The sequence below is a fragment of the Bombina bombina genome, chromosome 10 (genome assembly GCF_027579735.1).
Source record: "Bombina bombina isolate aBomBom1 chromosome 10, aBomBom1.pri, whole genome shotgun sequence".
NCBI lineage: Eukaryota > Metazoa > Chordata > Amphibia > Anura > Bombinatoridae > Bombina > Bombina bombina.
Window position 1 is genome coordinate 114,204,189 of NC_069508.1, and position 26,320 is coordinate 114,230,508.

Sequence of the window (26,320 nt, forward strand, 5' to 3'; positions counted from 1 at the left end):
GTCCCCTACTCTGAATCTGGATCAAGAGACCAGAAATTCTCTTCTATGGTGGCTTTCTCGGCCACATCTGTCCAGGGGGATGCCATTCAGCAGGCCGGACTGGACAATTGTAACAACAGACGCCAGCCTACTAGGTTGGGGCGCTGTCTGGAATTCTCTGAAGGCTCAGGGACAATGGAATCAGGAGGAGAGTCTCCTACCAATAAACATTCTGGAATTGAGAGCAGTTCTCAATGCCCTTCTGGCTTGGCCCCAGTTAACAACTCGGGGGTTCATCAGGTTTCAGTCGGACAACATCACGACTGTAGCTTACATCAACCATCAGGGAGGGACAAGAAGCTCCCTAGCAATGATGGAAGTATCAAAGATAATTCGCTGGGCAGAGTCTCACTCTTGCCACCTGTCAGCAATCCACATCCCGGGAGTGGAGAACTGGGAGGCGGATTTCTTAAGTCGTCAGACTTTTCATCCGGGGGAGTGGGAACTTCATCCGGAGGTCTTTGCCCAAATACTTCGACGTTGGGGCAAACCAGAGATAGATCTCATGGCGTCTCGACAGAACGCCAAGCTTCCTTGTTACGGGTCCAGATCCAGGGATCCGGGAGCGGTTCTGATAGATGCTTTGACAGCACCTTGGACCTTCGGGATGGCTTATGTGTTTCCACCCTTCCCGATGCTTCCTCGATTGATTGCCAGAATCAAACAGGAGAGAGCATCAGTGATTCTAATAGCGCCTGCATGGCCACGCAGGACTTGGTATGCAGATCTAGTGGACATGTCATCCTGTCCACCTTGGTCGCTACCTCTGAAACAGGACCTTCTGATCCAGGGTCCCTTCAAACATCAAAATCTAATTTCTCTGAAGCTGACTGCTTGGAAATTGAACGCTTGATTTTATCAAAACGTGGTTTTTCTGAGTCAGTTATTGATACCTTAATACAGGCTAGGAAGCCTGTTACCAGAAAGATTTACCATAAGATATGGCGCAAATACTTATATTGGTGCGAATCCAAGAGTTACTCATGGAGTAAGGTTAGGATTCCGAGGATATTGTCTTTTCTACAAGAAGGTTTAGAAAAGGGTTTATCCGCTAGTTCCTTAAAGGGACAGATTTCAGCTCTGTCCATTCTTTTACACAAACGTCTGTCAGAAGTTCCGGACGTTCAAGCTTTTTGTCAGGCTTTAGCTAGGATCAAGCCTGTGTTTAAAACTGTTGCTCCACCAAGGAGTTTGAACTTAGTTCTTAATGTTTTACAGGGGGTTCCGTTTGAACCCCTTCATTCCATTGATATCAAGTTGTTATCTTGGAAAGTTCTGTTTTTAATGGCGATTTCCTCGGCTCGAAGAGTCTCTGAGTTATCTGCCTTACATTGTGATTCTCCTTATCTGATTTTTCATTCAGACAAGGTAGTTCTGCGTACTAAACCTGGGTTCCTACCTAAGGTGGTCACTAACAGGAATATCAATCAAGAGATTGTGGTTCCATCTTTGTGTCCTAATCCTTCTTCGAAAAAGGAACGTCTGCTACACAATCTAGATGTAGTCCGTGCCCTGAAATTTTATCTACAGGCAACTAAGGATTTTCGACAAACGTCTTCCCTGTTTGTCGTTTATTCTGGTCAGAGGAGAGGTCAAAAAGCTTCGGCTACCTCTCTCTCCTTTTGGCTTCGTAGCATAATACGGTTAGCCTATGAGACTGCTGGACAGCAGCCTCCTGAAAGAATTACAGCACATTCTACTAGAGCTGTGGCTTCCACTTGGGCCTTTAAGAATGAGGCTTCTGTTGAACAGATTTGCAAGGCTGCAACTTGGTCTTCTCTTTATACTTTTTCCAAATTTTACAAATTTGACTCTTTTGCTTCTTCGGAGGCTGTTTTTGGGAGAAAGGTTCTTCAGGCAGTGTTTCCTTCCGTATAAAGAGCCTGCCTGTCCCTCCCGTCATCCGTGTACTTTAGCTTTGGTATTGGTATCCCATAAGTAATGGATGATCCGTGGACTGGATACACTTAACAAGAGAAAACATAATTTATGCTTACCTGATAAATTTATTTCTCTTGTAGTGTATCCAGTCCACGGCCCGCCCTGTCACTTTAAGGCAGGTAATTTTTCCATTAAACTACAGTCACCACTGCACCCTATGGTTTTCCTTTCTCTGCATGTTTTCGGTCGAATGACTGGTAATGGCAGTTAGGGGAGGAGCTATATAGCAGCTCTGCTGGGTGAATCCTCTTGCACTTCCTGTTGGGGAGGAGTTAATATCCCATAAGTAATGGATGATCCGTGGACTGGATACACTACAAGAGAAATAAATTTATCAGGTAAGCATAAATTATGTTTTTGCCGGTCTGTAGGGTTTGATAACTAAGGCGAATCAGGCTCGCCACAAATACGCTGTGGAATTCCAGCGTATTTGCGGTTGACAGCTTGATAAATAGAGGCCTATGTATGTATAAACAAGACACTGTAATTCCTGCAACCCTTGAATACACAATTCTTGTCTGAATATATATTGGTCTGGGAAATATACATTTATGCCTGATATACCATAATGAATAAATGACTGCTATATTAAATAAATGGCTGCATTGGTGAATTTAAAATGTTTGATGATATTTCAAAATAAACAGCATTTGCTTTATTACATAATCTGATCCCAATGAGGTTTGAAAATGAATACATCTTCAATCAATTGTCCAATAAATTGTATTATATCTGTGTTTTCGTGCATTCAAAATAACATTATCAAGAGATGTACCAAATATGGAGTATATTTATATTAATAGTAAACCAGAATCAAATAAATATATCTGTATAATTAGTTACTACAGAGTTTACTTCCAATTACATATATGATATAAGATGGTGACTGGGAAATGCAATATATACCAGTAGTATATTACATGAACTGATATTTTATTTAATATCATACTGAAAGTATTAAATTAAAATCCTTTTAAGTCCCCTCATAAAAAATGTGACTTTTAAATACATCTCTTAAAATATTAAGTAGAATTGTATTGAGACACACACTGAATATATGTGTATTATAAGTAGGCAGATATGCAATTAGAAATATGTCTAATACTAAATCAATATACTCATATTTGGTATTGAAATACATATTCTCAGCCAAACTAAAAAATACCATATCAAATTGACCAAATAGTTTATTGAGCTATAAAATATGAGTGTATTAAATAAAAATGTGATAAAAATATATATCCCTGGAATTGAGAAACAAAATATTTTAAATAATGAAACTATACTCCTACTCATTTTGCCCTCTGGTGTCCAATATGGGAATTACAGCCAGAGAAATTAAATTTAAGGAAATTGAATGGCATTACAAGTAACCTATGAGAGTTGAGCTCCGGCTCAAAGGGCATAACCAGATCCTATTGGAATGATTATAGAATGAAGGAGTGGCTTATGACTGATATAGCCTTTCACTCTATGCAAGAGGGGACAGTATCACTTTGTAAGAAAGTATAGGCACATTTTGGGCCTATACTTTCTCTGACACTTGGCTGGAACACTATCTATGGACAAGAGATATACTCTGTGACCTGTACCCTTGCAAAATAAGTGGAATATTCCTTCATGTATGACCAATAGAATATCTGGAAGCTGAAACTCTCGATTTGGTTATCTTGTTATGTATGGGCGTTTAATTTATTTTATATATTAAATAGGCCTTAGCAAAGAAATTCGTTATAGTATAGCAGCAGCTGTAAATTAGAATGTATCTTATTCTTATATTTAATATTAATTAGACCAGGGTAGTAAGAGTACTAGTGTTAAATAGTATTATTAAGAAAGGATTTATGTATTTTAATGTCATAAGTTATTTGTAGTTATTGTAATATTTTTTAGAATTTGTTTCATTCTGGCTAAATAAGAAGTTATCTCATGCTAGATTAATTGGTATATGTTAAATTGTTAGTATTGTGTAACAATCTCTGAGTTTAAATAAAGTATATTAGATTATATTGGGTTAAAAATATCTTAATTTGTTTTCTGGAAATTCCATTAGATTTATTGAGATTTGGTAAGATTTGTGTGGAAAGATTTGGTTATATTGTTAACTAAGCATTGTTAAGTAAGTAGTCCATATTTTGGTATTGGAGTAAGTGTTGCTGGCTAATTATTATTATTATTATCGATTATTTGTAGAGCACCAACAGATTCTGCAGTGCTATAAACATAGGCGAAATACAAGGAAACATTTATAAGGATCAGATGGGTATAGGGCCCTGACAAGAGTCGCACTGTTGTAGTCAGCTCTAAAGAAGGTGATCTACAAACAGCATGGCTCTTAGGCTTACATACTAAGGGGGTTCAAGGGGATAGCAATGGAGAAGAGGAAATTATATAAAGAAAGGTTAGTATAGGTTGTATGCATCCCTGAACAGTAGAGTCTTTTGGGAGCGCTTGAAGTTTTCAAAACTAAGGGAGAGTCTTGTGGAGCAAGGCAGAGAGTTCCACAAGATGGGAGCCAATCTGGAGAAGTCCTGTAAGCTGGAGTGTGAGGAGGTAACAAGAGAGGAGGAGAGTAGGAGGTCATGAGCAGAGCGAAGGGGACGGGAGGGAGAGTATCTGGAGGCAAGGTCTGAGATATAGGGGGGAGCAGTGCAGTTGAGTGCTTTGTATGTCAGTGAGAATGTTGTGTTTAATCCTGGAGGCAAGAGGAAGCCAATGAGTGGATTGGCAGAGAGGTGCAGCCGATGAAGAGCAACGTGTAAGGAAGATGAGCCTGGCAGAGACATTCGTTATGGATTGTAAAGGAGCTAGGCCTCAGCTGGGGAGACCAGAGAGGACAGAGTTGCAGTAATAGAGGTGGGAAGGATGAGAGAGTGGATTAAAATCTTAGTTGTGTCTTGTGTAAGGAAATGTCTCATTTTAGAGATGTTTTTAAGGTGGAAGTGGCAGGATTTAGCCAAGGACTGAATTTGAAGAGTGAAATAAATATTTGGGTCAAGTGTGACCCCAAGACATCGGGCATGCGGGGTAGGGGTAATGATGGAGTTGCCAACAGTTATAGAGAGATTGGGGGTGAAGATTTTAGAAGAAGGAGGGAAAATAAGGAGCTCAGTTTTGGAGAGATTTAGCTTGAGGCAGTGAGAGGACATGCAGGAAGAGATGTGAGAAAGACAGTTAGTGACACGGGTTAGCAAGGAAGGAGATAGGTCTGGCGCAGAGAAGTAGATTTGGGTGTCGTCTGCATATAAATTATATTGGAACCCGTGGGACTTTATTAGGGAACTTAATGATGACATGTAGATTGAGAAAAGAAGAGGACCGAGAACAGAGCCTTGCGGTCCCCCATCAGAAAATGGTGACGGGGCAGAGGAGGCCCCAGAGAAGGCTACACTAAAGGTACGGTTTGACAGGTTAGGAAGAGAACCACAAGAGGGCTGTGTCACAAATTCCAAAGGATTGGAGGGTTTGGAGCAAAAGAGGATGGTCAAAAGTATCAAAGGATGCAGACAAATCAAGGAGGATAAGCAGAGAGAAGTGGACTTTTGATTTTGCTGTAAGTAGGTCGTTGTTAACCTTAACTATTGCTGTCTCTGTAGAGTGATGAGGACTAAATCCAGATTGCAGTGGGTTGAGGAGGGAGTTTAATGTAAGGAAATGGGATAGATGTGCATATACTAGCTTCTCGAGAAGCTTTGAGGCAAGAGGGAGTAGGGAAATAGGGCAGTAGTTGGATGGGGAGGTTGGATCAAGAGAAGTTTTTTGAGGAAAGGTGTGACCAGTGCATGTTTCAGAGATGAGGGACATATACCGGTGCTGAGGGAGAGAAGAGAGGGAGGGGAGCAACTTTGAGGGGATAGGGTCAAGAGGACAGGTAGTGAGGTGCAAGCTCAGTATAAGTGCAGAGATTTCTTCCTCAGTAACAGGGGAGAAAGAGCTAAATTTATGGCTATGTGAATTGTGGTTGATTGCGAGCGTTTGAGGGGGTGAGAGAGTGGAAGTATGTTGAGAGCTGATTTAGTTTCTGATGGAGTTGATTTTGTTATTGAAGTGGCTGGCAAAGTCTTGAGCTGACAGAGAAGTTGTATTAGAGGGTAGGAGTGGGCGGAGAAGAATATTGAAAGTGGAGAACAGACGTTTAGGGTTTGAAGAAAGATTAGAGATAAGAGTAAATAAGTAATGTTGCTTATAGAGATTAATTGCAGAATAGTAGGAATTCAAAATGAACTTGTAATGAAGGAAATCAGCTGAACTCCAAGATTTTCTTCAGTGCCGCTCAGCGGTACGGGAACATCTGCACAGGTACTGTGTCAGAGGAGTATGCCCGGGCTGAGGATGAGTGTGAGATTTCCGAGCTATGGTAAGAGGGGCCAGATTGTCAAGGACCAATGTAAGGGTGGAATTATAGTGGCAGATAGATTGGTCAGGGCAGGAGAAGGAGGAGATGGATGAGAGGAGAGGTTTGAGGGAATTAGCAAGCTGTTGCTGATCTAATGACATAATGCTTCTGTGAAGTTTGGTGTAAGGAGTAGAAGGAGGGAGAGTTGTAGGGAGGGATGTGATGTTGCAAGTGAGGAGATAGTGGTCAGAAAGAGGAAAAGGAGAGTTTGTGAAGTTTGAAATAGTGCATTGATAGCTAAAGATCAGGTCAAGGGAGTGACCATCTTTGTGAGTGGGAGAGTCAGTCCATTGTGACAAATCGAAAAAGGAAATGAGTTGCAAAAGTTGTAAGTTTAATGGTAATATCTGATGTTTAATTCATTTTGATTTAAGGTTAATCTATAGAAATATTTCTTCCATTTACAGGATAATAGACAAAATCTATTGAATAGTTATTAATCTAAATATCTCTATGGCCTGCTTAATATTTTAAAGATGTGTTGATCAATTGATAGATATAACTGGTCATAGGTGATGTTCAGTTGCTACATAAATATAATCAAAGTGTATACAAAGATTAACTGATCAGAATTCAGGAATTAATTTAATTTGAGATTAACTAGTAATGCTTATAATAATTTTATTGTCATCATTTCTAGAGATCTTAATATCATTCTGGAATACACAATAGAGATTATATAATGTTTCACTGGAGTTTATTGACAAATTCCACTATATTAATTGGAGGTATTGCTGACGATAATTTTATGATCGATTATTAATATTTATAATTCCATTAATCAGAAATATTGTTACGTATAGATGCTGTATATAACACGTTGGAGGTTACTGCTTAGATAAAATTAAATAATATTGTAAGCTAAGATATATAACAACAGCCTGTTTCTTTCCAGAATCCTGTGAAGGAGCCCTTAGTACTAGCAGATTTATTTTAAGTAATCTTTCCTGACCATACAGCTTTAGAAAATCAGGCCCTAAGTCACTTCATCGATAAACATATTTACACAACAGAAGAAAGGCCAAAGGTTCTAAGCCACTACATTTTAATGAATTCTGTACATCATGTCAGTTTGTGCGTTTGGCATTTGGAACACTGAACCCAAAATTTTTCATTTGTGATTCAGATAGAGCATGCAATTTTAAGCAACTTTCTAATTTACTCCTACTATTAATTTTTCTTCGTTCTCTTGCTATCTTTATTTGAAAAAGAAGGCATCTAAGCTTCAGAACTCTGGACAGCACTTTTTTTATTGGTGGATGAATTTATTTGCCAATCAGCAAGGACACCCCAGGTTGTTCATCAAAAATGGGCCGGCATCTAAACTTACATTCTTGCATTTCAAATAAAGATACCAAGAGAATGAAGAAATTTTGATAACAGGAGTAAATTAGAAAGTTGCTTAAAATGTCATGCTCTGTCTGAATCACGAAAGAAAAAATGTGGGTTCAGTGTCCCTTTAAAGGACCACTTAATACCGTAGAATTGCATAATTAACAAGTGCACAATAAAAAGATGTATTTGTTCTCCCATTTTCTGTCTCCTTGTATCATGTGACAGGCATCATCCAATCACAGACTAGTATAGGTTTATCCTGTGAGCTTGTGCACATGTTCAGTAGGAGTTGGTGTCTCAGAAAGTGTGCATATAAAAATTTGATAATGGAAGTAAATTGGAAAGTGTCTTAAAACTGAATGGTCTTTCTAAATCATAAAAGTTGATTTTGACTTGAGTGTCCCTTTAAGCAGTAAAACGTGTGTATAATAAAATTCTTGTAATAGATGTTGCTTACAAACAACCTTTGTGTTACATAGATATTCTTCTTCTTGTTTTACATAGATATTATTCTCTAATTGTTTATCAGATGTTACACCAATTCAGCAAAATCTGTGTTCCACCATTTTGTGACATAATTGGAAATGGAAATTCACATGTTTAATGTCTATTCCTTCAATTTATTAGGCATTTCTTACTATAAATATCCACTCAGTTTAACATTGATATCTCCTTGAAAGCCTTGGGGCCCTGCAAATATGTAGAAGCCGCTGTACAAACAGATGTCTCTGGTTTATAGAGGTGAAGCTTCAACTAACATGCATTAACAAGACCTTTGTATATGAGGGATCAGTTAAAAATATGTCTGTATCAGGCAGCATGAAATGAATAACTATAAATCCAAAATGATGGTTTAATATCCTAAATCTTAAGTCATTAGAGTCACACTCTGTATTTATGTGTTTGATGGGCAGAAACCTCATAATAAAAAGGTGAAGCCTATATATGCAATAAATTCCTTAGAGGTCTTAGGATAAAATCAGTGGAGAAGACATATATCATAAATAACTAACCAGATCTGTATGCCCCACTCCTGTTTAAAAATAAATAAATCAAAACTCTCCAAGTTCCCAAGTAAAAATGGTAGATATTATATATATATTATTATTATTATTATTATTATTATTATTATTATTATTATTATTATTATCATCGGTTATTTGTAGAGCACACTGTTGTAGTCAGCTCTTAAGAAGGTGATCTACAAACAGCTGGACTCTTAGGCTCTTACATATACTTATAACTCTTATAACTCATATATTTTCTGCGTCATTGAGACAAATGAGTTCTCAAGGCATCACCAACAAAATATTAAATGTTTAAAATAATTAAAATTAAACATTAAATAAGCTTCCATGTGGGTCTTTGGGGTAACTCTTATTTACAGAGAAGAAGTACCAAAGGTTTTAGAGTACCATATAAGCACCCTCCCCTAAAGAAATGAGGGTAGGTTTGAAAAGCCCTACAACAAAAAAGCACCTTAAACCATCCCATCAAAAATCCACTACCCCATTTAAAGGGATTCTAAACCCAATTTTTTTCTTTCATGATTCAGATAGACTGGAGCATGCAATATTAAGCAACTTTCTAATTTACTCTTATTATCAATTTTTCTTCGTTCTCTTGCTATCTTTATTTGACAAATCAGAAATTAATGGTTAGGAGCGGGCCCATTTTAGGTTCAGCACCTGACCTGAGTAGCTACCCAGGTGATCAACCAAAAATGGGCTGGCTCTTAAGCTTACATTCCTGCTTTTTCAAAAAAGAAAACAAGAGAAAGAAGAAAAAATTATAATAGGAGTAAATTAGAGAGTTGCTAAAAATTGCATGCTCTATCTGAAAAAAATGGGTTTAGTATCACTTTAAAGGGACAGTCTAATATAAATTAAATTTTCATTATTCAGATAGGACTTTTGATTTTAATCAACTTTCCAATTTACTTTTATCATCAAATTTGCTTTTTTCTCTTGGTATTCTTAGTTTAAACAAAACATAGGTAGGCTCATATGCTAATTTCTAAGCCTTTGAGGGCTGCCTCTTATCACATGCTTTTTAAATCTCTTTTCAACACAAAGAGACAGAAAGTACACGTGGCTATATAGATAACACTGTGTTCAGGCACAGAAAGTTATTTAAGATCTAGCACAATACAATGCTAAATTTAAGACAATAGATAATAAACAGTCACAGTCATGTGATCAGGGGGCTGGAAGAAGGTTCCTAGATACAAGGTAATCACAAAGGTAAAAAGTACATTAATATAACTGTGTTGGTTATGCAAAACTGGGGAATGGGTAATAAAGGGATTATCTATCTTTTAAAAACAATAACAATTCTATGGTAGACTGTCCCTTTAAGCCTCAGAATTCCAAAACAAAGACAATAATTTATAAAACCTGAAAAGGATCTATCAGAAAACCAGTCAAAATGAGTCACAATAAGGAAAGCCCTTTTACAACATAAAACAATAATGACAATAGTTTTGTGGGGTTAATGCAATAACCCAATATTCCATACTTTTTTACCTTATAGATGACGCTACACCTATAAATATATTCTCTACACTTTCAATCAAAACCTTTTCCTGGAACTTTACACTAGCACTCTAAAGCTGTGCCTTTTTATTGTGTGGACTAATCAATATGGTAGTGATGTTTAAAATTATTAATAGCAGAGATTTCCTAAAATAAATTTTGCTTCTCACAACCTCTCATTTTTGTTTCTTGTTTGAAGTTTTTGCTTTATAGCCTGAACAAAATGTGTCTGTAAAAGCCTTAAAGGGCCATTATACACTATTTTTTTCTTTGCATAAATGTTTTGTAGATGATCTATTTATAAAGCCCATAAAGTTGGTTTTTGAATTTTTTTTATAATTTTGCTTATTTTTAAATAACATTGCTCTGATTTTAAGACTCCTAACCAAGCCCCAATGTTTTATTTGAATACCGTCAGCTACCTTCTCCAGCTTGCTCCTGTTTGTGTAAAGGGTCTTTTCATATGCAAAAGAAGGGGGAGGGGGAGTGTCTTATTTCCCACTTGCAGTGGGCTTTCCAACTACTTTTTCAACAGAGCTAAACTGAAAGCTTCTAAGTACGTTTTTAAACCATTTTATACTGGATTTTTATATCAGTATCTGTGCATCTTATTCTTTATAGTAGTGTCTATTACATGCAGTTATATGAAAATGAGTTTATACTGTCCCTTTAAAGGGACATTATACACTAGATTTTTCTTTGCATAAATGTTTTGTAGAGGATTCATTTATATAGCCCATACAGTTTTTTGTTTTTGGTTTTTTAAATAGATAGTTATGCTATTCTTAAATAACATTGCTCGGTTTTCAGACTCCTAACCAAGCCCCAAAGTTTTACGAGAATACCGATGTTTATCTACTCCAGCTTGCTTCTGCTTGTGTAAAGGGTCTTTTCATATGCAAAGGAAGGGGGGGGGGGGCTGTCTGCTATTTCCCACTTGCAGTGGGTGTTCCAGAAACCTTTTAAACAGAGCTAAACTGGAAGCTTCTAGGTAAGTTTTTAAACGGTTGTATACTGGATTTTTATATCAGTATCTGTGTATATTATTCTTTATAGTAGTATCTATTACATGCAGTTATATGAAAATTGAGGTATACTGCCCTTTTAAATATAAGAGGACATATAATCATGTCCGTCTGATGTTTAATAAATCTACCACATGGAATCAAAACTGTTGTCACTACCATGAGTCCTATGACAAGCACTCATTACTGACTTGGGTGGCTGAAATGGTATTAGATGGTAGACCTAAGTACAGATCTTTTAGGTTCTGTTTTTATGCAATTTATACCTTTTTAAAAGAGTATAAGTACTCTGTTCACATGTTTCTAGGGCTTAGATGGAAACAACTGTACTAATATATCTAGACCGGTCTTACCAATAAAATCTTGTATGAATTCTATACTGCGAAATCAGTGATTGGTAAAAACAAAAGCTTATAATGTGATAGTGTTATTGAAAATATATTAGTAGGAGCAAAGGACAGAATTTAGCAAAAAAAGCAGGTCAGTTGGTGTTTATATAGAGAGCAAATAAGCTATAAATTTGGAGGACAGTCTGACAGATTTGGACTTAATTGTTATGATTTAGAAAGAGCACAAATTTTTAAATAACATTTTAATGTACTTCTATTATCTGCTATTATCTAATTTGCTTTATTCTCTTGATATAATTTGTTGAAAATAATATCTAAATAGGCTCAGTAGTTGCTGATTGGTGGCTGTACATAGATGCCTCATGTGATTGTCTCACCCATGTGCATTAATCAAGCAAATTAGATAATAGAAGTGAATTGGAATGTTGTTTAAAATTGTATTCTCTATTTGAATCATGAAATAAATTTTTGTGGTTTCATGTCCCTTTAAGTAGGAAAAGCTTTTAAATTATAGCCCGTCCCCTAAGATCCAACAACGATCTACTCCTTGCCTCTTCTACCATCACCTCCTCTCATGCTAGACTACAGGACTTCTCTCGTGCGGCACCAACCCTCTGGAACGCACTTCCTTGTGCTGTCAGACTTTCCCCCAACCTCTCCTCCTTTAAACGCTCCCTAAAGACCTTCTTGTTCAGGGAAGCCTATAACCAAATCAGTAACTAATGAATTCCACTTGCCTAATAGTTGCCCTCATCTAACTTCACACTAACATCACTCCCACCTTTGCAGTCCCCACCTCCTGTTTCTCATCCTCCTACCCATTTAGATTGTAAGTTCCCACGGGAACAGGGCTCCCAATTCCTCCTGTATTTGTTTGTTAAATTTTGTCTGGTGTCTCATATTGTACTGTCCTTTTATCTTTGTTACCTATGAACAGCGCTGCGGAATCTGTTGGCGCTTTATAAATAAAGAAGAATAATAAGAATAATAATAGATAGATAGATAGATAGATAGATAGATAGATAAATAGATAGATAGATAGATAGATGATAGATAGACAGACAGACAGATAGATAGATAGATAGATAGATAGATAGATAGATAGATAGATAGATAGACAGATAGATAGATAAATAGATTGATGATAAACATCTATATAGACAGATAGATAAAATATAGCTAGATAGATAGATAGTTAATAGTTGAATGTTAGACAAGGAGGAATTGATAAATAAGGTATTAGATAAGGACAGACTTTGTATTAGGGTGAAAATCTTGCTATGAAACTTACCTGTAATTATATACCTGCTCTTGGGGTCCTTACTTTGAGGTACCATCACCTCAGTTACAGCTCCTCCTGGCTGGGGAGCATATTTCAGTTTAAAATAATCAACCTCATTGGGGGGATTTTCCCACTCTACCTCCAATGAATCTGCTGATTCTTCTGTTACCCATAATGTTCCAAGTAATGCTTCTTCTGCAAGACAGAAATGTACCAAATTACCCCCATGCTACACTTCAGCACTGAAGAAATACAGTATAATCACTACACACTAATGTGACACCCACCACACACTAATGTGACACCCACCATTAATTTGGCTCTATGACCATAGAATTTTGCCAATCAGTTCCCTTAATATACATAAGGGTTTCAACCTGGGGATAGTGAGCTCTCAAACAGCAAAGAGGTGAGCCCAGGATCCTATGATATTATGTAAGAGGGTTATACTCACCAGGACTTGTATTAAACTTAACTAATAAAACATTCTGAGAGCATTAGCATTAAAGGGACACTAAACTGAAATTTTTTCTTTCATGGTTCAGATAGAGCATGCAATTTTCAGCAACTTTCTAATTTACTCCTAATAACAATTTTTGGTTAGTGCATGCTGGATAGTGCTTGCTGGATAGTGCTTGCTGATTGGTGGGTACATTTAGCCACCAATCGGCAAGCTGGACCCAGGTGCTGAACCAAAGATGGTCCGGCTCCTAAGCTTTCATTCCTACTTTTTTAAACAAAGATACCAAGAGAACGAATAAAAATTGATAACAGGAGTGAATTAGAAAGTTGCTTAAAATTGCATGCTGTGTCTGAATCATGAAAGAAAAAAATTGGGTTCAGTATTCCTTTAAGAGGTGTCATGTATTAGAAGTACCCCTCAACATTTGCTGCCCCCTCAATCCTGCTGCCCTAGACAGAAGCCTGGATGGCCTAGGCCAAGAACACTTCTGCCTGTTATAGTTGTAATTTAAAAAAATTGTAACCAAAAAAAAAAGCATATACACGTATAAACAGAACTGTACAGGCTAACTTTGCCTAGGGCATATGTAGTTGAAGAGTTCTGACTTTTTAAACTACCACCATATGACTCCACAAAACAATTTCACATTGTCCATTCTCACCAGTGCTAGCTTGAAGTTCGGCAGGATTACTGGTTACTCCATTCTTTACTTGGTACATCAGAACTGTGTATAACGTGCCAGAATTTAAACCCAGGAGTGTATTTGAATCTTCACTTCCAGAAACCTGTACTTGTTTCTTCATGGTTTTCAAATTATAGGGATAGTAAGTAATTAAATAATAATCTGCATCCATTAGTAGGTCCCATGCAATGTTTAGTGACTCTTCTGTAGAGCCAATAAGGCGCAAATTTTGTACAGCCATTACTATGAAAGAAAAAAAAAGGAAATATATAAGGTGTGGTTCTAGATACTATATTAGCTTATTATGCTTGTGTGAAACATAAATGCAGGCACTGAAACAATTTATAAAGAACATACATTGTAGCATATAAATACTGCAATAAAACGACCCTTACAAACCCCAAGGATAAAGAATGAATTGACACCAGGTCAGGAAATAGTAACAACAGGTGCCAGAGGGGGGTTTGGGGCTCAGAAAATAGCAGGGGAGGGTTTAGACCATGATATTTGGATGTGCAAAATGTTACTAAAAGCTAAATATCAATTGGGCAGAGTTTACTTGTAGAGGTAATCTTACGTTACCTGTTTATAATTCCTTGCAAGGGTATAGCAAAGAATATAAGTACATAGTACACCCCAGAACCTCCTAGAATCTTAAAAAGGGATTTAAATGTTAAGGACTAGTGGTAGAGATTGTATCTAAACATTCCTATTAATGATGTACTTGTCTGAGCAGAGGGGTAACATTCCAGGTTTAGTTCCAGGGGTCAGTTTTTGTAGCTTAACTTGCTCACTAGCCTTTTAGCTCATTCTGGTTAGGTAATCATCATTTTACAATCTATTAACCTAGAAAAGCTGTGCCCACATAAAGGCGATCGCTGATTTCTGATTTGGAGTGTTGCTATTGTGGTGTTTTGAGGTTGGCAGTCTTTGAAGGAATTGTATTACACATCTGAGGTCCAACATGAATATTTACACTGCTCAGTTCATACCATGTTTAGAGCAAAGGACAGAGAGCACTGTAATCATTTTCACAAAGTAATACAGTTATATGTTTGTTCCCCCTCCACCAACTATTGGAAAGCAATATTGTCTCTCACCTTCTGAACATGATTCGCCAATAAAACCCTCCTCACAGAAGCACTGGCCTCCATCGCATCGTCCATTTTCACCACAGTTGATGAGACAATCTAACTCTCTGCAGGTTGGGCCAGTATATCCCACTGCACACTGGCATGAATCATCAACACATTTCCCGTTCTCACCACAGTCCAGTAGGCACTCCTTCTCACTGCAGTCTGGACCTGTGAATCCACTAGCACATTGACAGACACCATCAATGCATATGCCATTGCCACCACAGTTATTGGGACAGCTTCTCTGAGAACAATCAGGGCCCTCCCAGCCTTCATCGCATTGACAGGTACCAGACTCCAGTTGGTATTTTCCATTCCCACTGCATAGACTGGCGATTTCTGAGATAAGCAAGAGTTTAAAGAAAACATTTCATTATATTTAGTACAATTATAATTTTGATGCATTGTGATAGCTTAAATAACAGATAAAGCATAAACAAGTAGTAGGAAATGGTATGCAGAACCATATGCTGAAAATCGGTTGTGCGCTCAACATCCTATACCAAGGGACTAATGATTAGGCTATAGCAGAAAGGAGATACGTTGTCAGATAATGCTTTTTCTATTAGGTTTCATGGGTTATGGAAGGATGCAAGTTGGGTGACAACAGTTTAAGACGTTTATATATAGACATAGGAAGAGATCAAGAAACAGAAAAAGATAAATAGAATGAGATTTAAATATAGACAGGCATACAGAGAGAAAGATATATGATAGATAGATAGATAGATAGATAGATAGATAGATAGATAGATAGATAGATAGACAGATAGACATATAGCTAGATTATAGATAGATCGATAGATACAGACAGACAGATATATAGATATATTATAGATAGACAGACAGATGAGAGATAGATGATAGAGAGATTGATAGATCATATTTCCAGATTTTCCGCCTAATGGTTCTGATCTATAATATATAAAATAACTACACACAACCAGTGTTTTGTTTTGTTTTTTCTCTCCTTTAGTTATTTATAAAAAAAAATTGTTAATGGGAAACCATTATCCTTGTATGCAGCATCTGTTGTTATGAAGACACAAAACAATTAACTGTGTAATATATAATAGCAAGGAAACAAAAGTTATTAGACTACTTAATGTTGGGAAAAATAGAATGTTTTACTCTTCTTGGCTCACACCAATTGCTCACTAGTGAAGGTATGAGTGGAGTTTCTACCCATGTTTTACATTTATTATATATTTACAATATTTTGTACAATAAATATTAATTTATGTTATAAAGAGAGGATATAGTGGTTAAAATGCAATATGCAAGACTGCAATTATTAATCTGTTAGTTTAGATAATTTAAAGGGGTCAAGCAAGGTTTACCTATAGAGCAACTAATTCCCATATAGCCAACATTGCAGACACACTTCCCATTAACACAGCGCCCATTGGGTCCACAGTCAACTGCACACTTCTTCTGTCTGCAGGCTGGTCCAGTGTATTCCTCAGCACACTGGCAGACACCATCCACGCACTTTCCAAATTCACCACAGTCAAATGGACACTTCTTTTTTCTGCAAGCTGGACCAGTGTATCCTTCTGCACATTTGCAAACTCCATCAACACATTTTCCAAATCGACCACAGTCGTAAGCACATTTCTTTTCTCTGCAGTCTAAGCCAGTGTAGCCTTCCGCACATTGACAAGATCCATCAATGCATTTTCCGAATTCCCCACAATCATAAGCGCACTTCTTTTCTCTGCAGTCTAAGCCAGTGTAGCCTTCCGCACACTGACAAAATCCATCAATGCATTTTCCGAATTCACCACAATCATAGGCGCACTTCTTTTCACTGCAGTCTGGGCCAGTGTAGCCCTCTGCACACTGACAAAATCCATCAATGCATTGTCCGAATTCTCCACAATCATAGGCGCACTTCTTTTCACTGCAGTCTGGGCCAGTGTAGCCCTCTGCACACTGACAAAATCCATCAATGCATTGTCCGAATTCTCCACAATCATAGGCGCACTTCTTTTCACTGCAGTCTGGGCCGGTGTAGCCCTCTGCACACTGACAAAATCCATCAATGCATTGTCCGAATTCTCCACAATCATAGGCGCACTTCTTTTCACTGCAGTCTGGGCCAGTGAAACCTTCAGCACACTGACAGACACCGTCAATGCATATTCCATTACCTGCACAGTTGTTCGGACAACTTTTAATGGAACAGTCTGGTCCCTCCCAGCCATCAGCACATTGACACCGGCCCAACTCCTTAATAAACTGTCCATTTCCATTGCAGTTATTTATAAGTGCTGAAATAAAAACAGAACAGACAAGACAGAAAAAAATATTAACGACCGATATAGACCCATTGATACCTAGAATGATAGAGAAAAAGCCAAAAAAGAATATGGAGAGCAAAAAGTAAAAATGCATGAACAAACTTTTTGTCAATGTTTGGCTATAAATTTTAACATCCCTCAAGATACCCTAAGGAAAGCCTTGGCATTTAAATATCAAACTGATTCCCTAATCGTGACATACTATAACCACAACTTATAAATCATATTTAATTATTTTTATTTAAATCTGCATGTAACTATTATTTTTTACCAGATATTGAAGATGTTTCTATTTTACCACAGATGAAATTTCAATAATGTTAATTACTGCTTTATTTTTTGGTTTTAAATAATTATACCTAACTCTATAGCAGCCAAAGGGCTCCATCATTTTAGGCTCATCTGAAACGAAAGTTAAGAAGCAGCGGTCATAAAACTGCTTCTCCTCAATCTGTCCGCCACCTTTTAGGTGGCGGATTGAAATCATCCCAAACCCATCTGGATGATTGACAGCCCCTGCTAGCAGCCAATTGGCTGCCAGTGAGCAGGGGGCGGCAATAGCAGAAAGAATAACTGTCTTTCTCACATCTCTTCCTGGATGTCCTCTCACTACCTCAAGCTAAATCTCTCCAAAACTGAGCTCCTTATTTTCCCCCCTTCTTCCAAAATCTCCACCCCCAATCACTCTATAACTGTCGACAACTCCATCATTACCCTTACCCCGCATAACCGATGTCTAAGGGTCACATTTGACTCAGATCTCTCTTTCACTCTTCACATTCAGTCCTTGGCTAAAGCCTGCCACTTCCACCTCAAAAACATCTCTAAAATTAAACACTTCCTTACACAAGACACAACTAAGATTTGAATCCACTCTCTCATCCTTTCCCACATCGATTATTCCAACTCTGTCCTTTCTGGTCTCCCCACCTGCCGCCTAGCTCCTTTACAATCCATAATGAATGCCTCTGCCAGGCTCATCTTCCTTACTTGTCGCTCTTCATCTGCTGCACCTCTCTGCCAATCCCTTCACTGGCTTACTCTTGCCTCTAGGATCAAACACAAAATTCTCACTCTGACAAACAAAGCCCTCAACTGCACTGCTCCCCCCTATATCTCAGACCTTGTCTCCAGATACTCTCCCTCCCATCTCCTTCGCTCTGCTCATGACCTCCTACTCTCCTCTTCTCTTGTAACCTCATCACACTCCCTTTTACAGGACTTCTCCAGACTGGCTCCCATCTTGTGGAACTCTCTGCCTCGCTCCACAAGACTCTCCCCTAGTTTTGAAAGCTTCAAACGCTCCCTAAAGACTCTACTGTTCATGGATGCATACAACCTACGCTAACCTTTCTTTATACCAGTTCCTCTCCTCCATTGCTATCCCCTGAACCCCCTTAGCATGTAAGCCTAAGAGTCCAGATGTTTGTTGATCACCTTCTTAAGAGCTGACTACAACAGTGTAACTCTTGGCAGGGCCCTCTACCCATTTGATCCCTATAATTGTTTTGTTGTACTCCGCATTTGTTTATAGCGCTGCGGAATCTGTTGGCGCTCTACAAATAACCAATAATAAAAGGAGATACGGACATGATTCGCTATAGGGAATCATGTCCGCTCGACATTAACATTGGATGACTGCAATTCAACAAATATATTAATTTGTTACAATTAAAAGCCCGTAATTCAACTTTATAAAATGTGTGCATGTTCTTTACTAGTATTTATCGCAAATTCTATTAGATTACTAATAATGTTAATGTTGTTGCAAATAAAGCCAGTTTAACCAAAATAGCAACATAAGCATTTGCCCAGGGCCCCATTGAAATAGGAATCATTATTTTAAAAATGAAGTTGTCTGACTGATCTGTCACTTGGGTTCCTATCACAGAACATTGCCTTCTGTGTATTTGGCCCTCTATCCTTTACAAACTATAATCCTGTTATGTTGCAATTTATGTACACAAGATTTAGCATATGTTTGTGTGTATATATAGTGTGGCATTCAGTGATTGGGTTGAATAATGCAACATTTAGTAATGGAATTAGATGTTTTCATGTGTGTAGGGGTAACCTGGTTTGGTATCATGCCTAGGCTTTTGACTCAATATAATGATGGATTACATGTACATTTGTTGAGTTTTCTAGTGTTTTTAACTTTATCTTTAAGAAAGTATTACTATCATACATAACTAAACTGGAGGAATGGTCCAAAATACCTTAATCCAGAATCTAGATACTCATTACAAGAAATAGGAAGCGTCTAGAGGCTGTTATTTCTGCTAAAGGAGGCTCTACTAAATATTGATGCAATATTTCTGTTGGGGTGCACACATTTATGCACTTGTCTAATTTTGTTTTGATGGATATTGCACATTTTCTGTTAATCCAATAAACCTCATTTCTACTGAAATATTACTGTGTCCTTTAGTTATTTAATAGATCAAAATGAAATTGCTGATCCCAACACCCAATTATTTATAAATGAAAATCATACGCCTAGATTTAGAGTTTTGTCGGTAAAAACCAGCGTAGCTAATGCTGCTTTTTTCCCAGCGCACCCTTAAGACAACGCTGGTATGTAGAGTTGTCTGAGTGGCTGCATTAGGCTCAAAAAAGGGTGCGTTGAGCATAATTTAACGCCACTCCAACCCTCAATACCAGCGTTGCTTACGGTAGCGGTAAGCTGGAAAAACGCACTCATGCACGATATCCCCATAGGAAACAATGGGGCAGTTTGGGCTGAAAAAAAACCTAACACCTGCAAAAAAGCAGCGTTAAGCTCCTAACGCAACCCCATTGTTTCCTATGGGGAAACAGTTTCTAAGTCTGCACCTAACACCCTAACATGAACCCCGAGTCTAAACACCCCTAACCTTATACTTATTAACCCCTAATCTGCCGCCCCCGCTATCGATGACACCTGCATTTTATTATTAACCCATAATCTGCCGATCCGGACAACGCCGCAACCTACATTATCCCTATGAACCCCTAATCTGCTGCCCCTAACATCGCCGACACCTACATTATATCTGCCCCCCCCTAACTAAACTTATTAACCCCTAATCTGCAGACCGGACCTCACCGCCACTATAATAAATGTATTAACCCCTAAACCGCCGCACTCCTGCCTCGCAAACACTACAATAAATAGTATTAACCCCTAATCTGCCCTCCCTAACATCGCCGCCACCTACCTACAATTATTAACCCCTAATCTCCCGCCTGCAACGTCGCCGCTACTATAATAAAGTTATTAACCCCTAAACCTAACTCTAACCCTAACACCCCCCTAAATTAAATATAATTTTAATTAAACTAAATAATATTCCTAAAATTAAATAAATTATTCCTATTTAAAACTAAATACTTACCTATAAAATAAACCCTAATATAGCTACAATATAACTAATAGTTACATTGTAGCTATTTTAGCATTTATATTTATTTTACAGGCAACATTGCATTTATTTTAACTAGGTACAATAGCAATTAAATAGTTAATAACTATTTAATAGCTACCTAGTTAAAATAAGTACAAAATTACCTGTAAAATAAATCCTAACCTAAGTTACAAATACACCTAACACTACACTATCATTAAATGAATTAAATAAATTAACTACAATTAGCTAAACTAAAATACAATTAAATAAACTATTCTGTAATACAAAAAACAAACAAACACTAAATTACAAAAAATTACAAGAAGTTTAAACTAATTACACATAATCTAAGCCCCCTAATAAAATAAAAAATCCCCACAAAATAAAAAAATGCCCTACCCTATTCTAAATTACTAAAGTAATCAGCTCTTTTACCAGCCCTTAAAAGGGATTTTTGCGGGGCATTGCCCCAAAGTAAATCAGCTCTTTTACCTGAAATTAAAAATACAATACCCCCCAGCATTACAACCTACCACCCACATACCCCTACTCTAACCCACCCAAACCCCCCTTAAAAAAACCTATTGCTAACCCCCTGAAGATCATCCTACCTTGAGTCGTCTTCACCCAGCCGTGCCGAATTCTTCATCCAAGGTGCACAGAGGAGGTCCTTCATCCGGTAGAAGTCTTCATCCAAGTGGGGCAAGAAGAGGTCCTGCATCCGGTAGAAGACTTCATACAGACGGCGTCTTCAATCTTCATCCATCCGGAGCGGAGCGGAGCCATCTTCAAAGGAGCCGACGCAGAGCCACCCTCTTCAACCGACGACTTCCCGACGAATGAAGGTTTCTTTAAGAGACGTCATCCAAGAAGGCGTCCCTTCAATTCTGATTGGCTGATAGGATTCTATCAGCCAATCAGAATTAAGGTAGAAAAAAATCTGATTGGCTGATGCAATCAGCCAATCATATTGAAGTTCAATCCGATTGGCTGATCCAATCAGCAAATCGTATTGAGCTCACATTCTATTGGCTGATCGGAATTGAAGGGACGCCATCTTGGATGACGTCCCTTAAAGGAACCTTCATTCGTCGGGAAGTCGTCGGTTGAAGAGGATGGCTCCGCGTCGGCTCCTTTGAAGATGGCTCCGCTCCAGGTGGATGAAGATTGAAGACGCTGCCTGGATGAAGACTTCTACCGGATGGAGGACCTCTTCTCGCCCCGCTTGGATGAAGACTTCTACCGGATGAAGGACCTCCTCTGCGCACCTTGGATGAAGAATTCGGCTTGGCTGGGTGAAGACGACTCAAGGTAGGATGATCTTCAGGGGGTTAGCGATAGTTTTTTTAAGGGGGGTTTGGGTGGGTTAGAGTAGGGGTATGTGGGTGGTGGGTTGTAATGTTGGGGGGTATTGTATTTATATTTTCAGGTAAGAGAGCTGATTACTTTGGGACAATGCCCTGCAAAAAGCCCTTTTAAGGGCTGGTAAAAGATCTGATTACTTTAGTTATTTAGAATAGGGTAAGGCATTTTTTTATTTTGTGGGGATTTTTTATTTTATTAGGGGGCTTAGATTAGGTGTAATTAGTTTAAATTTCTTGTAATTTTTTTTTATTTTTTGTAATTTAGTGTTTTTTGTTTTTTTTGTATTATAGAATAGTTTATTTAATTGTATTTTAGTTTAGCTAATTGTAGTTAATTTATTTAATTCATTTAATGATAGTGTAGTGTTAGGTGTATTTGTAACTTAGGTTAGGATTTATTTTACAGGTAATTTTGTACTTATTTTAACTAGGTAGCTATTAAATAGTTATTAACTATTTAATAGCTATTGTACCTAGTTAAAATAAATACAAAGTTGCCTGTAAAATAAATATAAATCCTAAAATAGCTACAATGTAACTATTAGTTATATTGTAGCTATATTAGGGTTTATTTTATAGGTAAGTATTTAGTTTTAAATAGGAATAATTTATTTAATTTTAGGAATTTTATTTCGTTTAATTAAAATTATATTTAATTTAGGGGGGTGTTAGGGTTAGAGTTAGGTTTAGGGGTTAATAACCTTATTATAGTAGTGGCGACGTTGTGGGCGGGAGATTAGGGGTTAATAATTGAAGGTAAGTGGCGGCGATGTTAGGGAGGGCAGATTAGGGGTTAATACAATTTATTCTAGTGTTTGCGAGGTGGGAGTGCGGCGGTTTAGGGGTTTATAAAAATTTATTATAGTGGCGGCGAGGTCCGGTCGGCAGATTAGGGGTTAATAATTTTAGTTAGGTAGCGGCGACGTTGGGGGGGAGATTAGTGGTTAATAAATATAATATAGGTGTCGGCGATGTTAGGGGCAGCAGATTAGGGGTTCATGAGGATAATGTAGGTGGCGGCGGTGTCCGGTCGGCAGATTAGGGGTTAACATTTTTTATTATAGTGGCGGCGATGTGGTGGGGGCTCGGTTTAGGGGTACATAGGTAGTTTATGGGTGTTAGTGTACTTTAGAGCACAGTAGTTATGTTCCCGTGTTAGCCCATAAAGCTCTTAACTACTGACTTTTTTTGTCGGTAGGAGTCTTCTCGGTAGAGGGTCTACCGCTCACTTGGTCCAAGACTCCAAATACCAGCGTTAGGCAGATCCCATAGAAAAGATAGGATACACACTTGACGTAAGGGGATCTGCGGTAGCCTGGAGTCGCAGTAAGGAAGTGAGCGTTAGACCCTTTCCTGTCTGACTCTAAATACCAGCGGGCGCTAAAAAGCAGCGTAGGACCCTTAAGGCTGCTTTTGACAGCTAACGCAGAACTCTAAATCTAGGTGATAGAAATTGTCAGGGGTGCCTAAACTTTTGCATACGATTGTATATTTTATTGCTCTTTCAGACTTACAGAGACTTGCAACTACTATTGTATAAGTGTTAGCTTGTGTGGTTTGTATACAGAAAATTGTAGTGGTATTTATTGCTTGTTATTGTGCTGTAGCTAATTGATTAAAGGGACAGTAAAGTCACAAAAAACTTTCATGATTTAAATAGGGCATGTCATTTTAAACAACTTTCCAATTTACTTTTATTACCAATTTTGCTTTGTTCTCTTGGTATTCTTAGTTGAAAGCTAAATCTAGGAGGTTCATGTGCTAATTTCTTAGACCTTGAAGACTGCCTCTAATCGGAAAGCATTTTGACAGTTTTTCACCACTAGAGGGCGTTAGTTCATGTGTTTCATATAGATAACATTGAGCTTTGGCACGTGAAGCTCCTAAGAGCAAGCACTGATTGGCTAAAAATGCATGTCTGTCAAAAGAACTGAAATAAGGGGGCAGTTTGCAAAGGCTTAGATACAAGGTATTCACAGAGGTAAAAAGTATATTATTATTACTGTGTTGGTTATGCAAAATTGGGGAATGGGTAATAAAGGGATTATCTACCTTTTAAAACAAAAAAAATTCTGGTGTTTACTGTCCCTTTAAGGTACTAAGGAAGTTTATGTATTCTATTTGTTACTTTCTTTTTATTTTTGTTAAACGAACTAGAAAAATTAAATGTCAAAAAAGTTAACTTCATGAAAGAAAAAAATGCAAACAGAAAAGTAGGGAATGAAGGTTTTAGCCTTCTCCTAACTGAAATTCAACCCACTCCAAAATATATTGAACCTTCTGTTCAAGCACTTGGATAAGATGCTGCAGCTATTTTTCTACATTCCTTGCATGCAGCATATTTAGTGAATGTAATGTGAATAAATAAGGGCCCGTTTTTTAAAAAATACTATTAAAAACAGGGGCACTTGCATTCATTAAAATTTACATTGAAGCGTTTTTTTTTTTTTTGCTTTTTTCTTTAGGAAAACCAAACCGCCGATCCTCTGCACGCTTCTACTGCTGTACTTAGCATATCGATGACAAAACCAGCTTCCTCCAATCGTTGCTTGGCTTCACAAGCTCGACACCTTGGGGTGCTTGCAATGATTGGAGGAAGCCGGTTTCGTCATTGCTGTGCAAGAGGAGCTGCGGGTGGATAATTGCCAGTCTGGTTTTCCCAAAGAAAAAGGTAAGCATTTAAAAAAAAAACGCTTCAATGTAAATTTTAATGAATTAAAGTGCCCCTGTTTTTAATAGTATTTTTAGAAACCGGACACTTATTCATTCAAATTTACATTCACTTTAAGAGGAAGCTGAAACCAGAAAATTCTCTGCTTTTTCACGTTATATGCAGAACTTAAACACTGACATTTACTTGCGCCTTTTGCCACAGCATTTTATTTAAAGGCCGGTCTAGACAAAATTAAACTTTAATGATTCCGATAGAGAATGCAATTTTAAACAACTTTCCAATGTGCTTTTATCATCGAATTTGCTTTGTTATCTTTCCTTCTTTGTTGAAAGCTAAACCTAGGTAGGCTCATACGCTAATTTCTAAGCCTTGAAGACCAACTCTTATCTCAGTATATTTTGACAGTTTAGACAGTGCTAGTTCACATTTGCCATATAGGTGACATTTTGCTCACTCCTGTGGAGTTATTTATGAGTCAGCACTGATTGGCTAAAATGTAAGTTTGTCAAAAGAACTGAAATAAGGGGGTATTCTGTAGAGGCTTAGATACAAGTAACTACAGAGGTAAAAAGTATATTAATATAACTATGTTGGTTATGAAAAAATGGGGAATAGGTAATAAAGAGATTTTCTATATTTTTAAACAGTAGACTGCCCCTTTAATTACTTTGCGTTCCCTTTCATGTAGTTCTCATACATGTGTCATAGATAAATGAATAGTTAATAGAAGTTTGTACCTCCTGCTCCACAGCAGAACTGATATTCCTCTTTTAATCCCATCATCTCTTCTTCTAGAGCGCTCATTCTTGCCAGCAAACCAGCAAGTAGTTTATTTTTCTCGCAGTCTTCATCTGGCGTCTGGAGGCGGATGTGATGCCTAAATATAAGATTCTGATCATCAGAATTCACAGTCTTAATTGGCTCAGTTCCATCTTCAGGGCTGTACACGTGGGTGATGGTCAGACCTTTTTGACTCTCACAAGACTTAGGTGTAATAACAGCTCCTAAAACTGAGAGATATAAGGGACAGCAAAGAAGGAACCTCACAAGAATATTCATATTGTCAATCCCAAGATCCTCCTGTAATGAAATAAAACCAGAAATACATATGAAGTTTTTTTTATGTTGTGTTAATGGGACAGTCAAGTCCAAAATAAACTTTCATGATTCAAATAGGGCATGCAATTTTAAACAACTTTCCAATTTAATTTTATTACCAACTTTGCTTTGTTCTCTTGGTTTTCTTAGTTGAAAGCTAAACCTAGGTTAGCGCATATGCTAATCTCTAAAACCTTGAAGGTGGCCTTCAATCTGAATGAATTTTGACCACTAGAATGCGTTCGTTATGTGTCATATAGATAACATTGAGCTCACGCACGTGAAGTTACATAGAAGTCAGCACTGATT

The 26,320-nt window shown here is 37.7% G+C and overlaps 1 protein-coding gene across 1 annotated transcript in view; it reads right to left on the minus strand.

Annotated features, from left to right (window-relative positions):
* Positions 1-26,320, minus strand: part of LOC128640862 (tenascin-N-like) — a 103,399-nt gene that overhangs the window by 57,401 nt on the left and 19,678 nt on the right. Inside the window, exons 2-6 of the mRNA XM_053693307.1 lie at positions 25,651-25,993; positions 16,524-17,456; positions 15,148-15,522; positions 14,027-14,290; positions 12,912-13,097 (exon numbers count right to left, since the gene is read on the minus strand). Of these exons, the coding sequence (XP_053549282.1) occupies positions 12,912-13,097; positions 14,027-14,290; positions 15,148-15,522; positions 16,524-17,456; positions 25,651-25,972 (2,080 nt within the window). The 5' untranslated portion in view covers positions 25,973-25,993. The remainder of the gene's footprint in view (positions 1-12,911; positions 13,098-14,026; positions 14,291-15,147; positions 15,523-16,523; positions 17,457-25,650; positions 25,994-26,320) is intronic.